Genomic DNA, 20,851 nt, shown 5'->3' on the forward strand with positions numbered 1-20,851 from the left:
AAACTATGGGTCGTGGCAAGCTGGCGACTAGATCCAGCATGGAGCTTCCACGTCCCAAGTTCTTGTTTGTAACACTGGTCTTCGCATTTTCCACTTCCCTCCACCCCCTCCACGGGCAGCAACCCCAGGATCCAGCCTCAATGCAATTCTCTCCAGTCCCTCTCCGAGCTGCTGTTCTTTTATCTGCAAAATAGGGGTTCATGATGTGCCCCGCCCGCCCTTCTAGGTGGCCAGGAGATTCATGAGCTCACTCAGTTCATGTTGTTTATGTAGGTGGTTAAATGCCACAGTGGGAAGTACCTTCGAGTGAAGACACTGAGCTCCACGCTCAGTTCCGTGTGGCTTGGAACAGCATTGTCTGTTTGGGGGGCAGTGGGAAATAAGATCCCTTTGGAGCACACCGCCTCCCTGCACAGGAAGCCCTTCATTCAATACAAAAGTCTCTTATCTGGCAGCCTGAACAAGGGCCAAATGGCCTGTCCAGTCCAACACCCACATTCAGAGCTGACTGAGATGTGGCACACAGAGACCATGCTACATCCTGCCTCCCTGCAAGCTGTCGCCTCAGCTCGTGGCCGCTTGGAGGCTGAGCTGCCGGCCACTCTGGTAACGGAGGCAGTGAGCAGGGGAAAATAGACATTAAAAGCAGAAAAAGATGCACAGTCCCTATGGCAGCTTTCACGATGACGAAGGATCGGGAACAGACTCCTGCAAACAGAGATTATGGTTTTTAAAAATTTTATCTCCCTGAAGGGCCCACTTGGACTTTATTGTTGAAGGCAGGTCTTTGCACAAGATGTTCTCTCCCTCTGGACTACCCAATCCCTGAGGACTTTAGGCCTGAGGACAAGCCTTGTTCCCATGGTGAAGCGTCTCTTCACCCTGTGGGCAGACATAACCTCCTCCTCTGTGGGCAAGAAAGAGGGGAGAGATCCAGCCTTTACTGAGAGCTGGTTAGGTGTTGACTACTCTGTGTGATTCTTCATACACTTTCTACCGTTTCCTACTCAGAACCAGCTGAGGGATTGAGTTTGTTAGCCCCATTTTACAGAGCAGAAAGCCAACGGTCAAAGACACAAGTCACTGGGTCAAAACTACAGCTGGTAAATGGCTGAAGCAGGATTGGCCAAAAATCATATACACAGCGTTTACACAGCTCTTTCTCCATATTTCTAATAGGGTGCTAATGGTGTGGCTTAGCGAGTATCTCCAGGGCAAAGATCCCCTCTAACTCCTCTCCCAGCCATACACGGAGCAGGTCTAGAGGCCCAGATCTGCTCAGACCCTGAGCACTTCCTAAGCAAGTAGGAGGGATAGTAGGGGGGCAGACACCCCCTCAGGAACAGGCTAGTGTTGATCTTGCTACCCTGGTCTGGGTTCCACTGCTCTCTGGGGCGAAAGTTCTATTTATTTATTTATTTTTGAGAAAGACAGAGACAATGCAAGTGGGGGAGGGGCAGAAAGAGGGCGAGAGAGAGGATCCCAGCCAGGCTCTGTGCTGCCAGCAAACCCCAACCTGGGGCTTGATCTCACGAAACTGTGAGATCATGAACCTGACCCCAAACCAAAAAATCAGACACGTGACCGACTGAGCCACCCGGTCGCCCCTAGGGTGAAGTTTTTATCAGTGCCACTGTGCCTCACCCGTCCACCAGCCCTGGCTGTGTGTGCCCAGCTCCAGTGGCCAACCTCTTCTTTCCCTGTGTGGCCTTCAATCCTAGTCCGTGTGCGTGATGCCCTTATGCTTGGACTAGGCATTGCAGGTCCTTCCTTGGGTGTTGAAATCCATGCTGCAGGTGCTGCCGATAATCCTTCTCTAGCTGACACCATCCATCTCCTAAAATGGCGCCCCTACGACCTTCAGCCTGGCTGCCACCTGTACCCCTGTGGTTACCAGCACTTGACTATGCCTCAAGTCAGACAGACCTGAGATTGAACTGTGTTCTGCCTCGTACGGGCTGTGTGTCTGAGGAAGAAACCCTTCATCTCTTTACACCTCAGTTTCTTCATCTATAACATGGGAGTGATAATGCACGCCTCCTAAGATTACTGAGAAGATTGAATGGCATATATATTTGACATATGTAATGACCGTCATGCCTGATACAAAGTAAGCACTCAGTAAATAAAGGATGCCTGTTATTATGCCCAGCAGCACTCAGGCACAGCAATCTGGCCTTCAGGTCAGTCCCTAAGAAGTTCAAGATTAGTTTCCTTATCTCCAGGCCCATCCCTTCCTATTTCCTCTCCTTTTCCTATGAGCCCACTGCTAATGGTTTACTAGAGCCCACAGGTGCATTGTAAGAAAACTGTATTAGTTAGAGCAAAATAGGCCACGCTGCAGTAACAAATAGCCCCGAGATGTGAATAGCTTGACAGAGCAAGAAATGTATTCGTAGCACAATCTGATGACTATTGGACAGACCATCGCTCTCTTAGAAGTACGGACTCGGAGCCAGGCCCCCTCTGCTGTGTGATTCTGCTGTCTTAATCATGTGGCTTCTGAGACTGCTGCCGAAGAAGAGGGCAAGTGGACAGTCGAGCCTGGGAGTAGCATTCATTCCTTCTTCCACAGCCCATTGGCCAGAACCTGGTCACACAGCCAAATCTAATCACGAGGGAGGTTGGAAAGTACAGTCTGATCATGTACCCAAGAACTGGGACTTGGTGAACACAAGGCATTGTCTCTGCCCATCCCTTGATAAAGTAGCCTCCATAAGCCCCAACGGGTGAGGAGAGGTAGCTGTATCTCAGCCACATGGCTTGCTCATCAGCTCTCGTCTATCTCGTCAGCCCTGTGGAGTCTCTCAGGAACCAGTGCCATGGACAGGCTGACCTCAGAGGACCCTGCTGTCCCTATCCCTCTATGTAACATTCCACCCCAAATGCGGACCACGCTGCTTCCTTTTCCACTATGCTAGAGCTGAGGTTAAATATCCAACTATCCTAGATTTTACCAAAGATTGGGGAAACGATACATGAGGAATAAACAGAGAGTAAGCGAGAGTTGATAGTTTGCTTATTTTTTTTTTAACTGGGTTTATGCGCCCTCAGCCTCGGTCTTCCCTGAGACCACCTGTCTGCCACACTCCTGTCCTTCAGCCACAGGTCAAAGGCCTCTGATCTCTACTATCCGAGAATGCCCACACATGTCTTAAGTCCACAGAACATAGGCACGGTGTTTAAGAGGGAGCGGTTAGAGAACGGGATGTGTACATGGGTGCAGGAGAGAAGCTATGCCTCCCTACATCCTTGCAAGGAAAGCAGTTCTCATTCTTAAATAAAGCTTTCAAACACATATGAAAATCAGCTCCCCAAATTATGATTCGCAGTTCATGTGCCAGTTGACTTCTTGGGGAGACCTACCTCTCCTCTTTCCTAGTACTCTGAGCCCTCAAGCATTGCAGTCATGTAGTATTTCTGTGCCCTCAAGTCCAAACCAGGAAAACAAGACCCAGAGAGAGAGAGGGGGTTCCCTGCCTGAGTTTTCCATCTGAGGACCCACTTTTCTGAATGATGCGACGTGAAAGCAGTTGATATTGGGAATGATTCCATACTTCCAGGCAAGCCCCATGTCCTTCCCACAGGAGAGTGGCCTTCCTTCTATCTCAACAAAGTAAGCATATCTGAAAACATGTTAATAATTCATCTGAGTGATGCATACATAACATAACGGCATTAGTGGAGGAAGCCAGTTTCCTTTCAAGAATCTAAAAGGTCGCTACATCCCCAGCTCCAAACACAGCACCTGGCAACAGAGTAGGGGTTCAAATCCTTGGTTACAAGGATAATAAAAGGAAAGCAGTTTGCCTTGGTCATGTTTGCTTAGCCTCCTTTAAGGAAGTTCTTACTAAATCACGATATATTATTAAGCTGAGTATTTAGATGAGCACAGAATTGAGGTGTGAGCTTCCTTCAAGGAAAAAGAGCAACCAGCTGGGTTATGGCTCTCACACTGGTGAAAAGGAAGCAGACCCTTTCGTGAGCCCACGTACCTCCCAAGCTAACTTTAGGCATTTTATCCTGAAATAACGTACCTTCCAATCGTTATGAACTTTGCCGTTATCATCCCCCATTTCTGCACCGTTCACCCATCGCTTCGTACCTTTCCATCCCTTCTGTCCTCTGCACGGCTACCATCTTCACTCAGAAACATCCTGTTTTACTGGGCTCTGTGTTGCTCACTCCCTCACGGCCTTCTGGGGGCAGCATGGAGTGGGGGACAGAGCCATAGGGCTGGGTGGATCCAAACAGAGAAGCAGACCTGTACTCCACATAGCCCGGGCATTTGCCTTCACCCGTCTAAGCTTCGTTTTCTTTACCCATCAACTCAGATAACACCAGTGATCTCACCGCATTGTCATGAGGAATGGCAGAAAATATATGCGGACGCTGTAGCTTGTGGCACGACAGACTCTCAATAAATTTAAGTTCCTTTCTTCCTCCTTCTCTCCCTTTTGAAAATAGTCAGGATATAAATTATACATAAATAAATTACACTTACACTGGAAATCCTCAGGAATGATTAATGGAACCAATAATAATTTTAATATTAATAATAGGTTGCTTCGGCGGAATCATCCTAATTCTGACAATCAATCTACGTGCTCTGGCTTTGTCATCGTAATAACATAGAGTGCTCAAAGTTCACCCTAGAAAGAGCTGGATGTACACGATTTCCCATTTTCAGATATTTTTTAAATCCTCCTTTTTTTTTTTGCATCAGAGTACTCGGCTACACACCATTACTTATGGCACAAAGTATAGGCAGTGTGTTTGCCCGAGAAATGAAAGACAGACATGAATGGAAACGCTGAAAAGCTACAGGCAGTATGTGAGACCGAAAGTAAGCATCAGGAATGTGATGGAGCCTGGGTGGCTCCGGGGGTCTGACTCTTGATTTCGGCTCAGGTCATGATGTCAGGATCAAGGCTTGGAGCCTGCTTGGAATTCTCTGTCTCTCCCTCTCTCTCTGCTCCTCCCCCCACTTTCTCTCTCTCTCCAAAATAAATAAAACTTTTTCCAAAAAGGAATGTGATGTAAGTACGGATTTCTACTGCTCAGTGTACTAAAAAATGGACCTCGTTGGAGAGTTTGGCACATCATCCCCAGTTATCAAGAGGAGCAAATTGAAACTAGAGCCTTGAAAGACAGAAATGTCTAGAAATATCTGCCAAGAATTTGCCCAAGTATCTGCTAAGCTTTCTGCTGACTTCTTTCAGACTTGGGTTTGGAAAAAATCGCTCTGAAGAAACCTTCAAGCTTTCAGATTCTGTGTTTATTTCAGATTCTGTGTTTCTCTAAAATTTAAATGGTAAAAAACCAGAGTGGTGGTGAGTGTGGGCTGCCTGGGTTGGAATGTCTGTCCTTCCACTTGCCAACTGCATTTCCCCAGATTGGTGTTTAACTCCCACGTGCCTCAGTTTCCTCAGCTGGAAAAACCAGGGTCATCATAAGGACTAAATGAAGTGATGTTTTTAAGGGCTGGGGCACTGTTCCCAGCGGGCAGTAGACCAGTCTGTCAGTTATTTCCTTGTCCATGATGAAGTGGAGATCATGGGGAGAGTCCTGGTCTGAAGCTCGAGGCAGGCCACCCAAGCACCTTGTATGTGTAAGAGGATCTCATTCTTCTTTTTCGATTGGGTTATTCATTCCTAAGTGTAATGAGATCTGGCTAAACTTCGATCAACCCCCTGATTTCACAGCCAGAACCCTCCCCACCACGTCTGTACCTTGTATCTCCCTTTTCTGTCTCTACCCCCCCCCCCCCGCCCCCCAGCATAACCACATATGAGTTCTGAAGGATCTGCCACCATGGGATGGGGGCCTACAAGCAAACTGGGATCATTACAGGGAAATCAAACAACGTCACATCATTTGTACACCCACGTATTGCATATGCATGTCGACACTGACACAGCCACCATGAATCGAGGCGGAGAGAGGGTGGTAAAAGGGGAAGGGTATCTTCGGCGCTTATGTAATGCTCAGCACGGTAGAGATGTTCACATGGCACGTAAACCCTTGGGCCAGCACTGCCGGTCCTCTTACCTAGTTTTATAGAAAAGGAACACACATCTCAGAGAGGCTGCGTCATGGACATTCCCGAGGCCCACAGCTAGGGGTAAACTGGGTCTAGCGCCTAGAGGATCATAAGGTAATAAGAAGAGATCCTATGGGGTTCCGCAGGTCCTTAGGCCTACTTGCAAAACACTCCTAACAGCTACCAATGATTGATGCCTACTACATCCTATGGCCTTCCATTGAAACTTGTCCTGAACCAAACTGAAAACCACAGAGCTCCAAGTCCTTCCAAGGGCGGGGAGGTGAGACCCTCGCGACCCACTCCCCGCCCCTTCAGCCCCGCCCCCTTCAGCCCCGCCCATTTCGACCCCCTCCCCCGCTGCCTCCACCATTGCAGGCGGGTCTGAAGCCCACCCCCCCCCCCCCCCCCCCCCCCGGGGAGTGCTTGCGTTAACAGCAAAGGGAATTTGACAACCCCACTGCCAGCTGTTGTTGGGAGGAGGGCTCCTCATTCTCCAAAGAGCTCCTTCCGTCTTATCATTTACAAATGTATACAAGACTTCACCGCCTTGAACAGAAGTGAGGACAGGGTGAGAGGGAAAGTTATGGTTTTTGGCCTGCGCCCTGTTTCGTTGGAGGAACGGACCTCCAAGCTGGTTGTGAGCAGAGCTGCAGCGTGGATCAAAGTGAGTTAAGAAATCAATCCAGTGAGGTGTGCTGACCACTGATTTTTTAAATTGAACGGCACATCATGGCTCAGAGAAGAATCGAAAGTAACAGCATGATCACGCCCATATAAGAGTGATTATCATCTTGAGAAGTGTTTATTTTAGTACGTGGGTATGCGTGTGTGTCGGCGTGGAGGCTCATGATGTAGAGGACAGATCTTACGGCAAGTCATTAATTATTAAAACACACCTAAAAAGCTTACCTAAAACCCATATTCCCAGACCCTAGATTAGAGACGATTCGTGTCCGCCTTGGGAACTTGGACCCTGTATTTTTAATAGATGCCCTGGCGGCTGTGCCGATCAGCCAGGTATGAGAACCACGCAGGTGGGCGTTCCTCACCTGCCCTCTCCCTCCTCTGTCCCTCCTCCTCCCTCTCTCCCTCTCCCCCCCCTCCCTCCTCTCTTCTGGACAGCTTCATGCTCCAGCTGAACCCTAACAAAAGAGAAATCACAGAGACCTGCTTCAAGCAGCTCCCCCCCCCTCCCCCCAACCCCCTCCCCGGGCAGCCCTGAGCTCTTTAGAACTGGGAAATGAGGGTTGGGTTTCCAGCACCAGTAGTCAAAACAACAAAAGCAAAAACCCCCTCCTGCACCCTCCTACTCCACCCCTGACACACACACCAGAAAAACAAAACCACTTTAGCAACAGCCAGGCCCAGGTTCAAACCCTGATCCTTCAATTTACTGCCTATGTGACCACGGTTACAGGGCAGGTTATGGGATTTCTCTAAGCCTCAGTTTCCTCGCCATTTAGGTGAGAATAATTGCCCTTCCCAAGGGTGTGGTAGGATTTAATGTAAGAATGTATCCATATGCGATAATGTCAGCCCCCCAACAGGTGCTCCACGATAGCAGCTCCCTTTCTGGCCTCCACCACCCCTCCCTGCAAGCTTTGGTACTCTCTGTCCTCTTTGGGAGCCTTAGGCGAAGTTAAGTAGCCATCTCAGGGGCGGGGTTGGGCCAAGGCTGTTAGTAATTTACTAAGGGAGATTACGCCCGTCCAGCCCAGCCGGAGCATTAGGTACTCACAGGCGCCCTGCCACCACCTCCCCTCCCTCCCCCTCCCTGTTCCTCAGCTGCTCCCCTGTGCCTCCTGCCTGGGGCACAAAGTGAACTCCTCTGTAGAGTGACTGTTGGGCCAGCCTGGGGGAGAGCCACTAGCTATGAAGGGCCAGTTGGTGGGTCTTTGGACAGGGAGGACCCCTTCCCTGCGGCAGGTGCGGGGTGCCCTGCAAAGTTCGGCGGCGGATGGAGGCGGGTCTGCGCCCAGCCTGGGGCCGGGAAGCTCCAACCCCTAGAGAGGGAGGAGCTGCTGCCCTGGTGGGGCAGGTGGGGGGAGCCTGGGCCCAGGTGTGTCCGGGGCTCTGGGAAGGGATTGCTCCCTGGCTGACGCCGGCAAATTAAAGCAGTCTTGGCCCCAGGATACCGCTCTGGGAAGCCGCGTTCGTCTCCCGAAGGATCCGTCGATTCTTCGGAGGAAGGCCATGGAAGGGGTAAGGCTTGCCGGCTTTCTCTGTGTTCTTTCTAGTGCCCGCCAACAGACAGCGGTGGGAAAGGGCTGTTTCAGCCTCCCAGGGAGAAGTAAACGTGTGGTGCTAGTGCGGTTCCAGAGGACTCACAGGGGCCCTGCCCCCGGGGCAGGGGGGACAAAAGGAGGGCGTGTACTGGGTGCTCTGCATCGCCTCCCCGACTCTCCGAGGGTGAGGGGACCAGAGGCTCTCCGGATGGTGGCACAAGGGGTCCTAGCTCACACCCTGCCAGCTGGGTTTCTCACCTCTTCCGCCAGCCTGGGTGTACCTGCCTGTTGGCCTTTCTCTGTTTGTTTGCCCTTGTGGACCCGGCCGGTCCCCTCATGATTAGTGGGCTTCCTGGTCAGAGGGCAGGACTGCCCGGTGCCCTGCTGTGGCTTGTGGCTTCATTGTGGGCTCTGCTCCTTATTAGCTCTGTGGTCTGGGGCAAGTGAGTTCATCCTCCTGAGCCCCCCCGGGTTCCTCGCTCATAAAATAGGATTACTAGGAGAATCACTGGATTGTGAGATGGTTGGAGGTATTTATTAAACTAGAGACGACCTGTGGGCGAGTGCCGAGCCCACAGCCCAGGTGGAATTCCTCTCCTTGCAGGTGCTGTTTGCAGGCCTGCAGAATCGCTCAGCTCACTGACCTCTCTTTCCTTCTCCCGTTCTCGACTCCCTTCTTTCCCCCCTCTTCAAAGTCAGCTTCTTTCCAAGGGGGACAGGGAGCTGTTTTGCTATAGATGTTCCTTATACATTTGGAGTCAAGTCGTTTCCTCCTGTGAATCCTGTGGCTTCCCTCCCACGGGTTTGGTTTTAAATGGGGAGAGAGGACCCTTTTCAAAGCTGTCATCTGTCAGAAAAAGCTCCCTTTTGTCCCGCCCTGGCATGAGACTGTCTCTCTGGCTGAGCAGTCCAGCTAGCTGAGTTTGGAACAGAGTGAGCAAGGGCACGCTGGTACTCCATCTCCCTTCTGAATTCTCTCTCCCTCTAACCTGTGGCCCAGCAACTTTCCAGAAGCTCTTCCTCGATGGAAGAAAGTCAGGCTGAATACATGTACTGTGGTCGTAAGAAAAAGAAACGCTCGTCTCTTTTGCCCTCCCTCCTCTACCAAGACATTGCATGGCACCCACTGTTTGAATTTATCTACATGGACAACACCGTGAGGTCGATGCCTTTTACCGCTTTGTTTATATATAGACATGTTTATATCCATACATGTATATATATGGAGAGAGAGAGAGGGGGGATGAAACTGATGGTCAGAATGTCATTTGCTCAGTATCCTACATCTGGTCAGCAGAGCTGGAGCACGGATACAAATACTAAGTGCCAGCTGTAAGCCAGGTATCGCTAGCAAGGCTAACAAGAAAACGAGCAGAACGTTAGGCAATTTAGAAAAAAAAAAAACAAACACAAAGGGCACTTTAGCTAATGTGGTTACGCAACTTTTTCTGTTCATGTAAGGGGGAAAAAATCAGAGAAATATGGGTCCCTTCTCCTCTTAGAAAGAGGATTTTGTTTTATTTTTAACAAGTCAACAAAATATTCGTCACTTCAGTCTGTTTGTCCTGGACACCTGTGCTGTGTTTCGAGGGCCCATTTAACAGGTACAGCAATGAGCCAGCCAAAAATGCTGCCTTTGTAAAACCTACTCTAGTGGAGAAAACATACACTGTATATTTATGACATTATACAATATGTATTATATATAATACTATACCTTATATAGAATGTATAATAAATACTATGTAATAACAATTATAACATACATAGATATGTTATACGCATATATTAGGTTGGATCACAGTGGTTCCAATGTAGAAACACAAAGCGGGGAAGAGTGTAGGGATGTCGAGGCAGCAGGTGAGCCTATTTTAAGTGGGATAGTTTCAAGAGCAGCTTCCACAGGTGATACTTGAACAGAAACCTGAAGGAAGTGAGGAAGTTGGCCATGTGGCTATCTTAGGGGTAAATATTCCAGAGAGAGAGAATAGTGAATGCAAAGGCCCTGCAGCAGAAGCTTTTCTGGTGTGTTCAGGAGTAGCAAACTGTCCAGAATGGCTGGTGTCGAGAAAGCCGAGCGTGGTCAGATCATTGCAGGGCCTTGGAACTTCAGATTTTCCTCTCAGAGGGAGGGAGATCTGAGTGGCATAATAGAATGATCCAGCTTAAGTTTTGTTTTGTTTTTTTAAATGTTTATGTTGAGAGAGAGAGAGAGAGGGAGGGAGAGAGAGAGAATCCCAAGCAGGCTCCAACATGGGGTTCAGTCCTACGGCCCTGGGATTATAACTGAGCCCTGAACAAGAGTAGGAGGCTCAAGCGACTGAGCCACCCAAGTGCCCCCAGCCTACATTTTAAAAGGATCACCTGGCTACTGTTTTGAAAATAGATGATGGATCAAGAGTGCAAGCACAGACTCTGGCTCACCAAGCAAGAGGGCATGGTGCCTCAGGCCAGGGTGTTAGTAATGGTGGCTAGAAATGGTCAGATTCTGGATACATCATAAGAGTCGAGTCAGAAAGATTTGTGCGGGGTGGGGGGGTGGGAATGAATCATCTGTGACTCCAAGGTGTGAAGCCTGAGCACCTGGGAGAACTTGAATGAGGTGATTTAAGATTAAACAGGTTTTCAAGGAGATCAGGCATCAGTTTTAATCTTTCAGAAGATTGTAGGATGCAGAGAAATAATTTATTGTTTTAGGGCACTCAGTTTTGGAGTGGTTTCTTCTGCATCAATAGATACCTGAACAAGTGGAGGTGCCTGAGTGGCTCAGTTGGTTAAGCGTCTGATTCTGGATGGATCTCAGGTTATCCCACAGTTTGTGGGATTGAGCCCACAATGGACATCATGCTGACAGCAGGGAACCTGCTTGGGATTCTCTCTCTCCCCCTCTCTCTGCCCCTCCCCTGCTCCTGCACTCTCTCTCAAAATAAGTAAATGTTTTTAAAAAATAGATACCTGAACAATTAGATATCCTTCACTGTTTTGGCTGTACTAAATGTATTCCCCCCCCCCCCCAACCAAAAGAAGGCTCAAGGGAATTCTATAAGAATATATTTTGTTACATAGTTTAGGCACCCAGACAGAAAGGTTGAGGTGTCTTTTTCCAAACCTATAGTGAGGTTATACCTCAGTGTACTCCCTCAACCAGGTAAGTTTGCATTTAATCACACAATTTTGGCAAAAAGAGAATCCTAGCATTTTTGAGCTGGGAATGCTTTTCAGTCGGGATGCTTACAAAATAGTATTTGAGTTTTGATGAATGAGCATTGGAGTTGTAATTGACAGACCAGTATTGATGTTTACTTCTGCTTAATAGTCAAGTGATTTGAGCAAGTTCTTGAAACAAAATGTAGGAGTTGGGAGATTGCTCAAAGACCAAGAGGTCAAACAACTCCCATTTTAAAGATGGGGAAACTTGGGGCCCACTGGGGAAAAGTGGCAAGACATTTTTAGTTCTCAAGTTAGCTAACATACAGTATAGTCTTGGCTTCAGGAGTAGATTCCTGTGATTCACCACTAACTAATAACATCCAGTGCTCATCCCAACAAGTGCCTTCTTCAATGCCCATCACCCATTCTCTGTGTTTAAGAGTTTCTTATGGTTTGCCTCCCTCTCTGTTTTTATCTTATTTTTCCTTCCCTTCCCCTATGATCATCCGTTAAGTTTCTCAAACTATACATATGAGTGAAGTCATATGGGATTTGTCTTTCTCTGACTGACGTATCTTGTTTAACATAATCCCTTCCAGTTCTATCCACGTTGTTGCAAATGGCAAGATTTCATTCTTTTTCATCGCGGGGTAGTATTTGTGTGTGTGTGTGTGTGTGTGTGTGTGTAGACACACACACACACACCACATCTTCTTTATCCATTCATCGGTTGACATTTGGGCTCTTTCCATAATTTGGCTAACAATTTCAAAGAGTTTTTACTTATAGTGCTATAAGCACTGGGGTGCATGTGCCCCTTGGAATCAGCATTTTTGTATCCTTTGAATAAATTGTTAGTAGTGTTATTGCTGGATCATAGGGCAGTTCTATTTTTAATTTTTTTGAGGAACCTCCATACTGTTTTCCAGAGTGGGTGCACCAGTTTGCATTCTTACCAACAGTGCAAAAGGGTTCCCCTTTCTCCGCATCCTCGCCGACATCTGTTGTTTGCTGAGTTGTTAATTTTAGCCACTCTGATAGGTGTGATGTGGTATCTCATCGTGGTTTTGATTTGTATTTCCCTGATGATGAGTGATGTTGAGCATCCTTTCATGGGTCTGTTTGGCAACACATTTTGTAGCGACTTCCTTACCGTGCCACACATACAGTGGATGCTCCGTGACTGTTCTTGTTAATTTTGATAGTAAACCTGGAGACAGCAGATCACTAGGCCCTACTCTTTGATTATCTGATAGGTAGTTACCAAACATCTTCTGTGAGCCAGGTCCTCTCATAGAATTTCTCGCCTGTCTATTCTAGATGCCATCTAGTTACTCGGTCTTGCAGGGGAGAATGTCAAGAAGACAATTTGGGTATTAAATGAAAAACAGAGGGATGAAGAAAGCTGTAAGTTTTGATGGGAAGCACTGAGAATGGGTGCCTAACCCAGGTTGGGGTTCATCCCTGGCTCCTTAGAAGAACTAGTGGGAGAGGGGTGGGGTGGAGAAGGGGAGGGAGGAAGAGACAGGGAGACAGAGAAAGAACATGGCCAGAATCAAATTCCAAGAGGGTCAGATATTGAAGGACTGACTAGCATATGCACTTGATCCTGTTAAGCCAAGAGCACTGCATAGGACTTCACCTCCAAAATGGGGAAAGTGAACTAAATGTCCCCCAAAGTCTTGTCATGCTTTGATACTCTTAGACTGCAGGACTTTCCCAAAGTCACAGGTGGCTTATTTTTAATTTTTTTAATGTTTATTGATTTTTGAGAGCCATAGAGAGATAGAGAAAATGCGTGCACGAGTGGGAGAGGGTGAGAGAGAGAGGGACACACAGAATCCAAAGCAGGCTCCGGGCTCTGAGCTGCCAGTGCAGAGCCTGATGTGGGGCTCTAACTCGTGAATCATGAGATCATGATCTGAGCTGAAGTTGGGTGCTTCAGCAACTGAGCCACCCAGGTGCCCCTACCAGTGGCTTATTTTTGACTGAACTGAGTCTAGAACCCAGGTTCTGAATGCCTTTAAAACCACTTAGCAAGCCCTCAAGGACAATTCCAAAGGGTTTTTATTTTTTTGATGTTTTTTTCCTGAACGATACGGTTTTTTAATGAGTAGTAACTCAACAAGACAGGGTACACGTTTAAAAAAAAAAAAAAAAAAAAAAAAAGGCGGACCAGCCAGTGGAGAAGGATGGTGTTGGAAAGGACTGGCTGTTGAGAGCTTGTTCCTGGGAGAGCAGTGTGAGCTGAGGATTAAGATCTGATTGCTGGGGTGAGGTTTCTTACGAGTCCCAGAAGAATTTCTGAGGAGGGGAAAAGGGAAGATGACTCAGGTATTGACAGTTCTGAAAGACTGGCCGCATCTCTCCTGTCTTTGCAAAGAGCTAGTGCCCCGTTGCCTTGAACTGTGTTGTCGAGTCCTCGATGGTAAGGAGCTGAGTGACCAGCTCACCTGCGGGGCTGACCTTGTGCCAGCCGGTGTGATCCCATGTCCCAGGCCCCAGGAGTTCGTGACCCTCACATCGAGTCCAGTCCTCCCTGCTCCAGAGTGTGTACCCTCAGTTCTCCGCTGGAGATGGTTCTAACGGGCGAATCCGATCACATCCCTCCCCTGCTGAGTCCTCCTCCCGGCTTCCCCACTCTCTGTGAAGTAGAGCCCGAGACCTTGAGCCTGGCAGACAAAGCCGAGGTGTTCCGGTACCTGCCCTGTGAGCTCCATTCCAGCCTCCTGGTGCTCCAGTCTGGTGTTTTCCACGTGCACACTCTTCGCTCCAGAATGCTCATGGCCACTTCCTCTAAGACTCAGCTCAGGGGTGCCTGGGTGGCGTGGTCTGTTGAGCGTCCGACTCTTGATTTTGGTTCAGGTCATGATTTCTTTCACGTTGGGCTCTGTGCTGACAGCATGGTGTCTGCTCGTGCTTTTCTCTCTCTCCCTTTCTCTCTGCCCCTCCCCCTCCCTCAAAAGAAATAAAATTAAAAACAAAACAAACCAAAAGACTCAGCTCAGCTGCCACCTCCCCGAGAAGCCTTCCTAGCCCCTTAGTCACAAATGGTCTCTCCTCACCTTGCAAGACCTCAGCCCTTTGAACAGACCCAGGCCCGGACTGGGAGATCCCGGAGAGCGGGGACTAGGTGCTGCTCACGGGGGTGACACAGCCTGGTGCCTGAAAACAGGGACTCTGAGGCAGCCTGACTGGTTCCACTCCACGCTCTATCATTTCCTAACTGTTCAGCCTTGAACCAGTGACTTAACCTCTTTGTGCCCCCAGTTACCTCATTTGTAAAGGGACATCATGGTCCCACCGACTTCTTGGCCTCCAGGCGGGGTTTAAATAAGTGAATACACATAAAGAGCTTGAACAGCTCAAAAGGCAGGTAATTCTACACACTAAAGTAGCAACAAGCTGTAATAATACATGAACTGCTCTGCCTTGAATTGTGTGCGATCCTCTCAAAAGCCATATGTGGAAGGCCTAACCCCTACTACCTCAGAAGGTGACCTTATGGGGCGCCTGGGTGGCGCAGTCGGTTAAGCGTCCGATTTCAGCCCGGTCACGATCTCGCGGTCCGTGAGTTCGAGCCCCGCGTCGGGCTCTGGGCTGATGGCTCGGAGCCTGGAGCCTGTTTCCGATTCTGTGTCTCCCTCTGTCTCTGCCCCTCCCCCGTTCATGCTCTGTCTCTCTCTGTCCCAAAAATAAATAAAAAACGTTGAGAAGGTGACCTTATTTTGGAGGTAGGGTCTTTACAGAGGTCAGGTTGTTAGGGCGAGGCCTCATCCAATACAGCCGCTGTCCTGATATATAGGAGGAGTGGAGACAGAGACCCGGAGTGAAGGCAGAGTGAAGGGAAGCCATGGAGAGAGGCCTGGGATGGGCCCTTCCCTCAGCCCTTGCAAGGAACCCTTACAAGGACCCCTGGATCTCAGCCTTCAGTCTCCCAACACTGTGAAGCAATCAGTTTCTGTTGTTCCAGCCGCGTGGTCTGGTGTGCCTTGTATGGCAGCCCCACCAAGCCCCTACATGGACCTTATCAATAAATTAAGAGAGTTAATGTGGATACTGGGTGACCCGCCCCCATCGGTCTGGGCCTTGTCTTTCACCATGTTGTTATCCTGACCCCTCTAAACACAGCTGTGCCTAGCTCTTCTGAGAAGCATTCTGAGAAGTCCTTTTTTTACCACCGGGCATGGGAAATGGACGGAAGTGACCCGGGGACCACGGTCCCTGTTCCTCCCCAACCACTGACTTTGTGGATTTGGTTTTTCTCACCTGTAGAAATCTCTGAGAGCAGTCTCTTGGGGTGATTTATAAAGATGGATCCTAACATTCTTTTGGCACATACCAAATACAAAGAAGTTACAAAGTAAGGTGCTTCAGAAACGATAATTAAGCAATTTTGGACCCTGATCCTGGAAAAAGTCAGTTTTATTGCTTGCGCTTCACTGTCACTATTTTCATCTTCCCTGTGTCATAGAAAAGGCAGAGTCAGAAATCAAACTCCTATTTGACCATTCTTAACCTGGTTCCAGTTTGTCGTGATCACAGGGAGTGGTGTATCAGAGGTTTTTTAAAGATTTTTTAACGAGAAGACTTGAATTTAAGTCTGGTCCTTCCGTCCCCTTGTTAGGTGGCCTTGAACAAGTCCCTGATCTTCTCTGGGGTTCAGCGTTCCTGTTTCTAAATGTGTCCAGTAATATTTATTTGATATTTTGTCCGTGAGAATGACATAGAATAAAATATTTGCTAGTACCATTGAAAATAAAATCCTGTACAGATATTCATAGCTGTTGATTCCAGCAAAATTTCCCAACCCAAAATTCGAGCAGAGAGGACCTGAAAATTCAGACCACCTTTGGAGTCCTGCCTCCCCCACCTTTTGTGAACCAGCCATTAGCTCATCTCACAGATCAGCATGTGATCTTAAGAAAATCATAGTTGAGGGGTTTTTGGTTTTGTTTTTTTTTTTTAACAATTCGAAGTCCATATGTAAAAACAGAGCAGCATTACTTAAACATTTAAAGGATCAACACAGAAGTGCCATCTTCCACGCCCTGAAAAAGGTGCCCATGGGTCTCCTGTCTTTCTCACCGTGCTGTTTCCGAGCACACGCACAGGAGCCTTGTCTCCAGGTTATGCTATGCAGGAGAGAGCACTGCATCGGGAGTCTGCAGACCTCCGCCTAAATTTAGTCCCTGCCACTCATGCCTGCGTGCCCTTTGGCAAATATTCCATCTCTGAGACTGAGCCTCTATCTCACTTGGCGATTAGGAAGTAATGAATGAGGTGACCTATCGGGAAAAACACCTAGCATCAAACGTGTCCCTGCGACCTTGGTCTCATGTGCCAGGTAGTCCCTTGTGAGCTCAGCAGTGGAGACCTTGAACGCATTTGGGATGTTTCTGCCTCATTCTGACTCTGTGTCATGAGCAAAGGACTTTAATCCCTGGTTCTGTAATTCTCCAAAACAAAGAGAACAAACAGGGTTGCTGGAGGGGTGTTGGGTGGGGGTGGGGAGAGGGTAGATGGGCTAAATGGGCAATAGGCATGAAGGAGGGCACTTGGTGGGATGAGCACTGGGGGTTATATGGAAATGATGAATCACTGGGTTCTCCTTAAACCATTATTACACTCTATGTTAACTAACTTGGATTTCATTAAAATGAAAAAAACAAACAAACAAAAATAAATTGCTTGTAGACATGTTCACCAACTCTGTGCTCTTAATTCCCCTTGATGCCCACCACAGTGTCATGCTGAGTGACTGCTTTGTTGAACTAAGGTCCCTAAAAGGAAGAAAGTATCCGTGAAGGACCCACTCTGCCAGTCCCTGCACCTAGATGTGTTGTTTCATTTAAACCTCACAAGTGACCTGCAAGAGAAATTATCCCCATTTGAGACAAAGAAACAAGTTCTTTAAGGTTGCATGATTTCCTCATTGTTATTAACAGCAAACACTGAGCACCTATGTATGTTAGGCATGATTCTAAGTTTTTTATATGTATCATCTTCACAGCTGCTCTAGAGAAAGCACTGCCTTTGAGAGAGACAGAGAGGTTGTGTAACTTGCTGAAGGACACACAGCCAGTTGGTGGTGATGTTAGGAGTCAAACCCAGAGCTGGAGTGTTCAAGGGCACTCTCTGCAAGAGTTTGTCTTCCCCTAGAAACTCCTGGATAGTGGTATCCTCCTACAGAAAGTACAGAGTTAGCATAAAAAGGAGATGCCTTCTTACACACCAAAGCCATGAAATGCAAGGACACCATTTCCCTGAGTTTCTGCTTGGAAAACTATGAAACCACACACAGGTGGAGTGACATAGAACATTTGTGCTGTCCCTCAAGCCTCTCCTTCAGAAAAGACCTCCCTTTAAGGCGTGCATTCACAATGAAAACCAGTGATAACTCTCCCAGCAGAAAAGCAGAGCTTGGTAACATCCTTCATCTAATAGGTTGTTCCAAAATATAGCTACAACTGTTAGAATACATCCCAGTTAACTCCTTAAACTACCTACAGGTCAAGGTGTTTCTCTTTACTTCAGGAGGGTATAAACCTCCCATAGCTTTCGTAGTGCTGAAGACCTATCTGTTGACTTCTAACTTTGCAAGACTGGCATAGGAAAGCATATTCAAATTCTAGACTCCCTGTTGGGAAGGTTTACTGGTAAAACCCTGTGATCCAATGCAACCCAGGAATGCAGTGTGGACCTGGGGGCTGTGAGGGCTGAGAAGGAATCTCAGTTATTGCCTTTCTTGGCCACCAGCATGGGGTGAGAGAGAGCCATATCCACACAGGAAGCTGCATAGTACAGGTTGGGTGTGTGGATGAGGCTTCCAGAAATTCAAGTTCGAACTCCACCCCCTTCAGGGCATTAACTCTAAACATCAAGTCTCTGGTCTGAAATCTTAGAGTAATAGCATGTGGGGATAACTTATCAAGGTCGTTCAAAGATTTACATGAAATGCCTTTTTCTCATTCACTTCTTCCTCTGAGGCAGGTGGAAGAAGTTCTGTTTCAAGAACCAGTCTTGGCCTTGGCAGTATGTCTGTGTGACTTGGGGCAAGTCTTCAGAGTCTTCACCTATCAGACAGTCTGTTGAGTCAAAGGTTATACGTTAATTACCACTCTGAGTGCGTGCACTGAAAAACTTTATCCCTGACAGCAAAGGAGATGTCTGGCTCACGGGGAAGTCCATAAGATGAGTGATGTTTGTTTTGTTTATTGGTAAACCCACGGCTTTACACCAAGTGGAATTTGAAACCATTCATGGCTTGTCTCCATGTTTCTTTATGCTTCTCTGGCTCAAACTGTGGTAGGATAGTACTGCGTGACTAACACCCTCAAGTCAAACGTTTGGTTCACATTCTGACTCCATGACTTGCGGGTTACGTGTTGAGTCACTGGGTGCAGAGCTCCTCCCACTCCTGTTGGGCATGTAGTGTGTGTGTATGTGCGTGAGAGACCGTTACGTGAAATCACTGAGATTCTGGTATATCTAGCCACTATATACCCCAGAGTGTTTTTTGCAGAGCACATATGTTCATTTCCTATTGTTGCTGTAGGAAATTACCACAAAGTTGGCAGCCCAAAGCACCCCAGTGTCATTCTCCCACGGGTCTGGAGGTCAGGAGTCTCAAGCCAGTCTGCAGGGTTGCGTTCTTCTAGAGGCTGTAGGGAAGAATGGGTTTCTTCAACTTTTTCAGTTCAGAAGCCATCCACAGTCATCGGGCTATGGCCCCTTCCTCCAGCGTCAAAGCCAACAGCGTAGCACCTTCCTTTCTCTCTGACTTCTGCTTCTGTCCTTATTTCTTCTAAGACTCTGACTTTCCTCCCTTCCTCCTATAAGGACCCTTAGAGTTATATTGCACCCACCTACACGCTCCAGGAGAATCTCTTCACATCAAGAGCTTTAACTCCATCACATTCCTAGATCCCCTTTGACCACGTAAGGTAACCTGTCCCCAAGTTCTGAGGATTGGGGCAGGGACAACTTTGGAAGGGGGCATTGTTTAGCCTCCCACAGTCCTAGACTATCATGACCATTATTCACCCCAGTGCTGTCTTGTTTTTCAGAGCATGTGTCCTAGTTTAAAAAAGAAAAGGAAAACTGTGTAAGTAGCTATTTAATTTCTCCCACTCTGGATCATAAATTCCACAGAAGAGAAAGTGCCTATTTCTTACTCACTGTTCTCTCTCCTGATGGCTTAAATGGTTAAACACAATGATGACAATAGATCATGTTTTTGGGGCTAGGCAATATGCTTAGCCCTTCCTGTGAATAATATACTTTAATCTGTACAACAGCCTGGCAAGAATATGTAACATCACTGTTCCTGTTTTCAGGCAGAGAGACTAAACCTAGTTGGGTGGGTGGGGCCACCCAACTAAGTGATGGGTCCAGTAGCTCTACCCAAGCCTATCTGACCCCAGAGATCTCTCAGTTAACAGACGTTGTACCAAGAGCCTATGAAATAAAACCTAATTTAGACCTCCCTCACACTGCTCAGAGTTTAATAGGAAAGATGAACAAAAGTACTATAATAAATGCCATGTGACAATTATTATGTAATATGGACAGTATCATATGTTCAACTAACTGAGGGAGCAGACAGGAAGAATGTTTTAAGAATGTCTTCACCTGGGACACCCGGGTGGCTCAGTCGGTTGAGCGTCCGACTTCGGCTCAGGTCATGATCTCGCAGTTTGTGAGTTTGAGCCCCCGCGTCGGACTCTGTGCTGACAGCTCGGAGCCTGGAGTCTGCTTCAGATTCTGTGTGTGTGTGTGTGTGTGTGTGTGTCTGTCTGTCTCTCGCTCTCGCTCTTTCTCTCTCTGCCCCTCCCCCACTCACACTCTGTCTCTCTCTCCTTCAAAAATAAATAAACATTAAATTTTTTTAAGAATGTCTTCACTCAAGTTGGGTGAATCAGAGAAGGCTTTCCCAAGGGAGATAATTTTTTTATTCTAGTTTTAAAAGATGAAAAGTGTTCACCAGACAACAAGGGGTAGAGTGGGAAAGGCATTCCAGGCATACAGAACAGTGTATGCAAAGGAACTGAGGCAGGAAACAGCATGGCATGTCTGCGGATAAAGGGACAGTGGCAGAAGAGGAACGTGGAGACCCTCATGTCCCTGCTGAGGACTGTGTCCTCCACACAGCACTGGAGAAGTACAAGGGTGAAGAGTGCATGGTGGCTGGTAGGAAAGATTCCCTGGGGGCTGAGTTAACTAAGCCCTTCTCCTCATGTTCCTTATGAGCCACAGGGTATGTAGTTAGAGAATTGGTTCATTTCAAAGTTTGAGATAGAGGGTCATAGAATCATTACAAAGTCTTGCTTTAAGCCATCCCCCTCCATCCCCCACACACTCCCCATGAGGTTTATTCATCCACTCATTAATTTAGGGTATGTTTTTTGAGTACTCTCCATGTGGTAGG

The 20,851-nt window shown here is 47.7% G+C and overlaps 1 protein-coding gene across 7 annotated transcripts in view; it reads left to right on the plus strand.

The window, feature by feature from the left end:
- Positions 1 to 7,821: 7,821 nt before the first annotated feature.
- Positions 7,822 to 20,851, plus strand: part of FYB2 (FYN binding protein 2) — a 128,927-nt gene continuing 115,897 nt past the window's right edge. For 3 of the 7 annotated variants that reach the window (XR_009258098.1, XM_058717272.1, XM_058717273.1), the window contains exon 1: positions 7,822 to 8,248. Coding sequence is in view for 6 of the 7 variants with exons in the window: in XM_058717272.1 (XP_058573255.1) it covers positions 8,240 to 8,248 (9 nt within the window). In the remaining variant the exon portion in view is untranslated. The remainder of the gene's footprint in view (positions 8,249 to 20,851) is intronic. The other 4 variants (XM_058717268.1, XM_058717269.1, XM_058717271.1 and 1 more) reach the window with 3 other exon arrangements.

This window comes from Neofelis nebulosa, chromosome 2, assembly GCF_028018385.1.
Source record: "Neofelis nebulosa isolate mNeoNeb1 chromosome 2, mNeoNeb1.pri, whole genome shotgun sequence".
Lineage (NCBI taxonomy): Eukaryota > Metazoa > Chordata > Mammalia > Carnivora > Felidae > Neofelis > Neofelis nebulosa.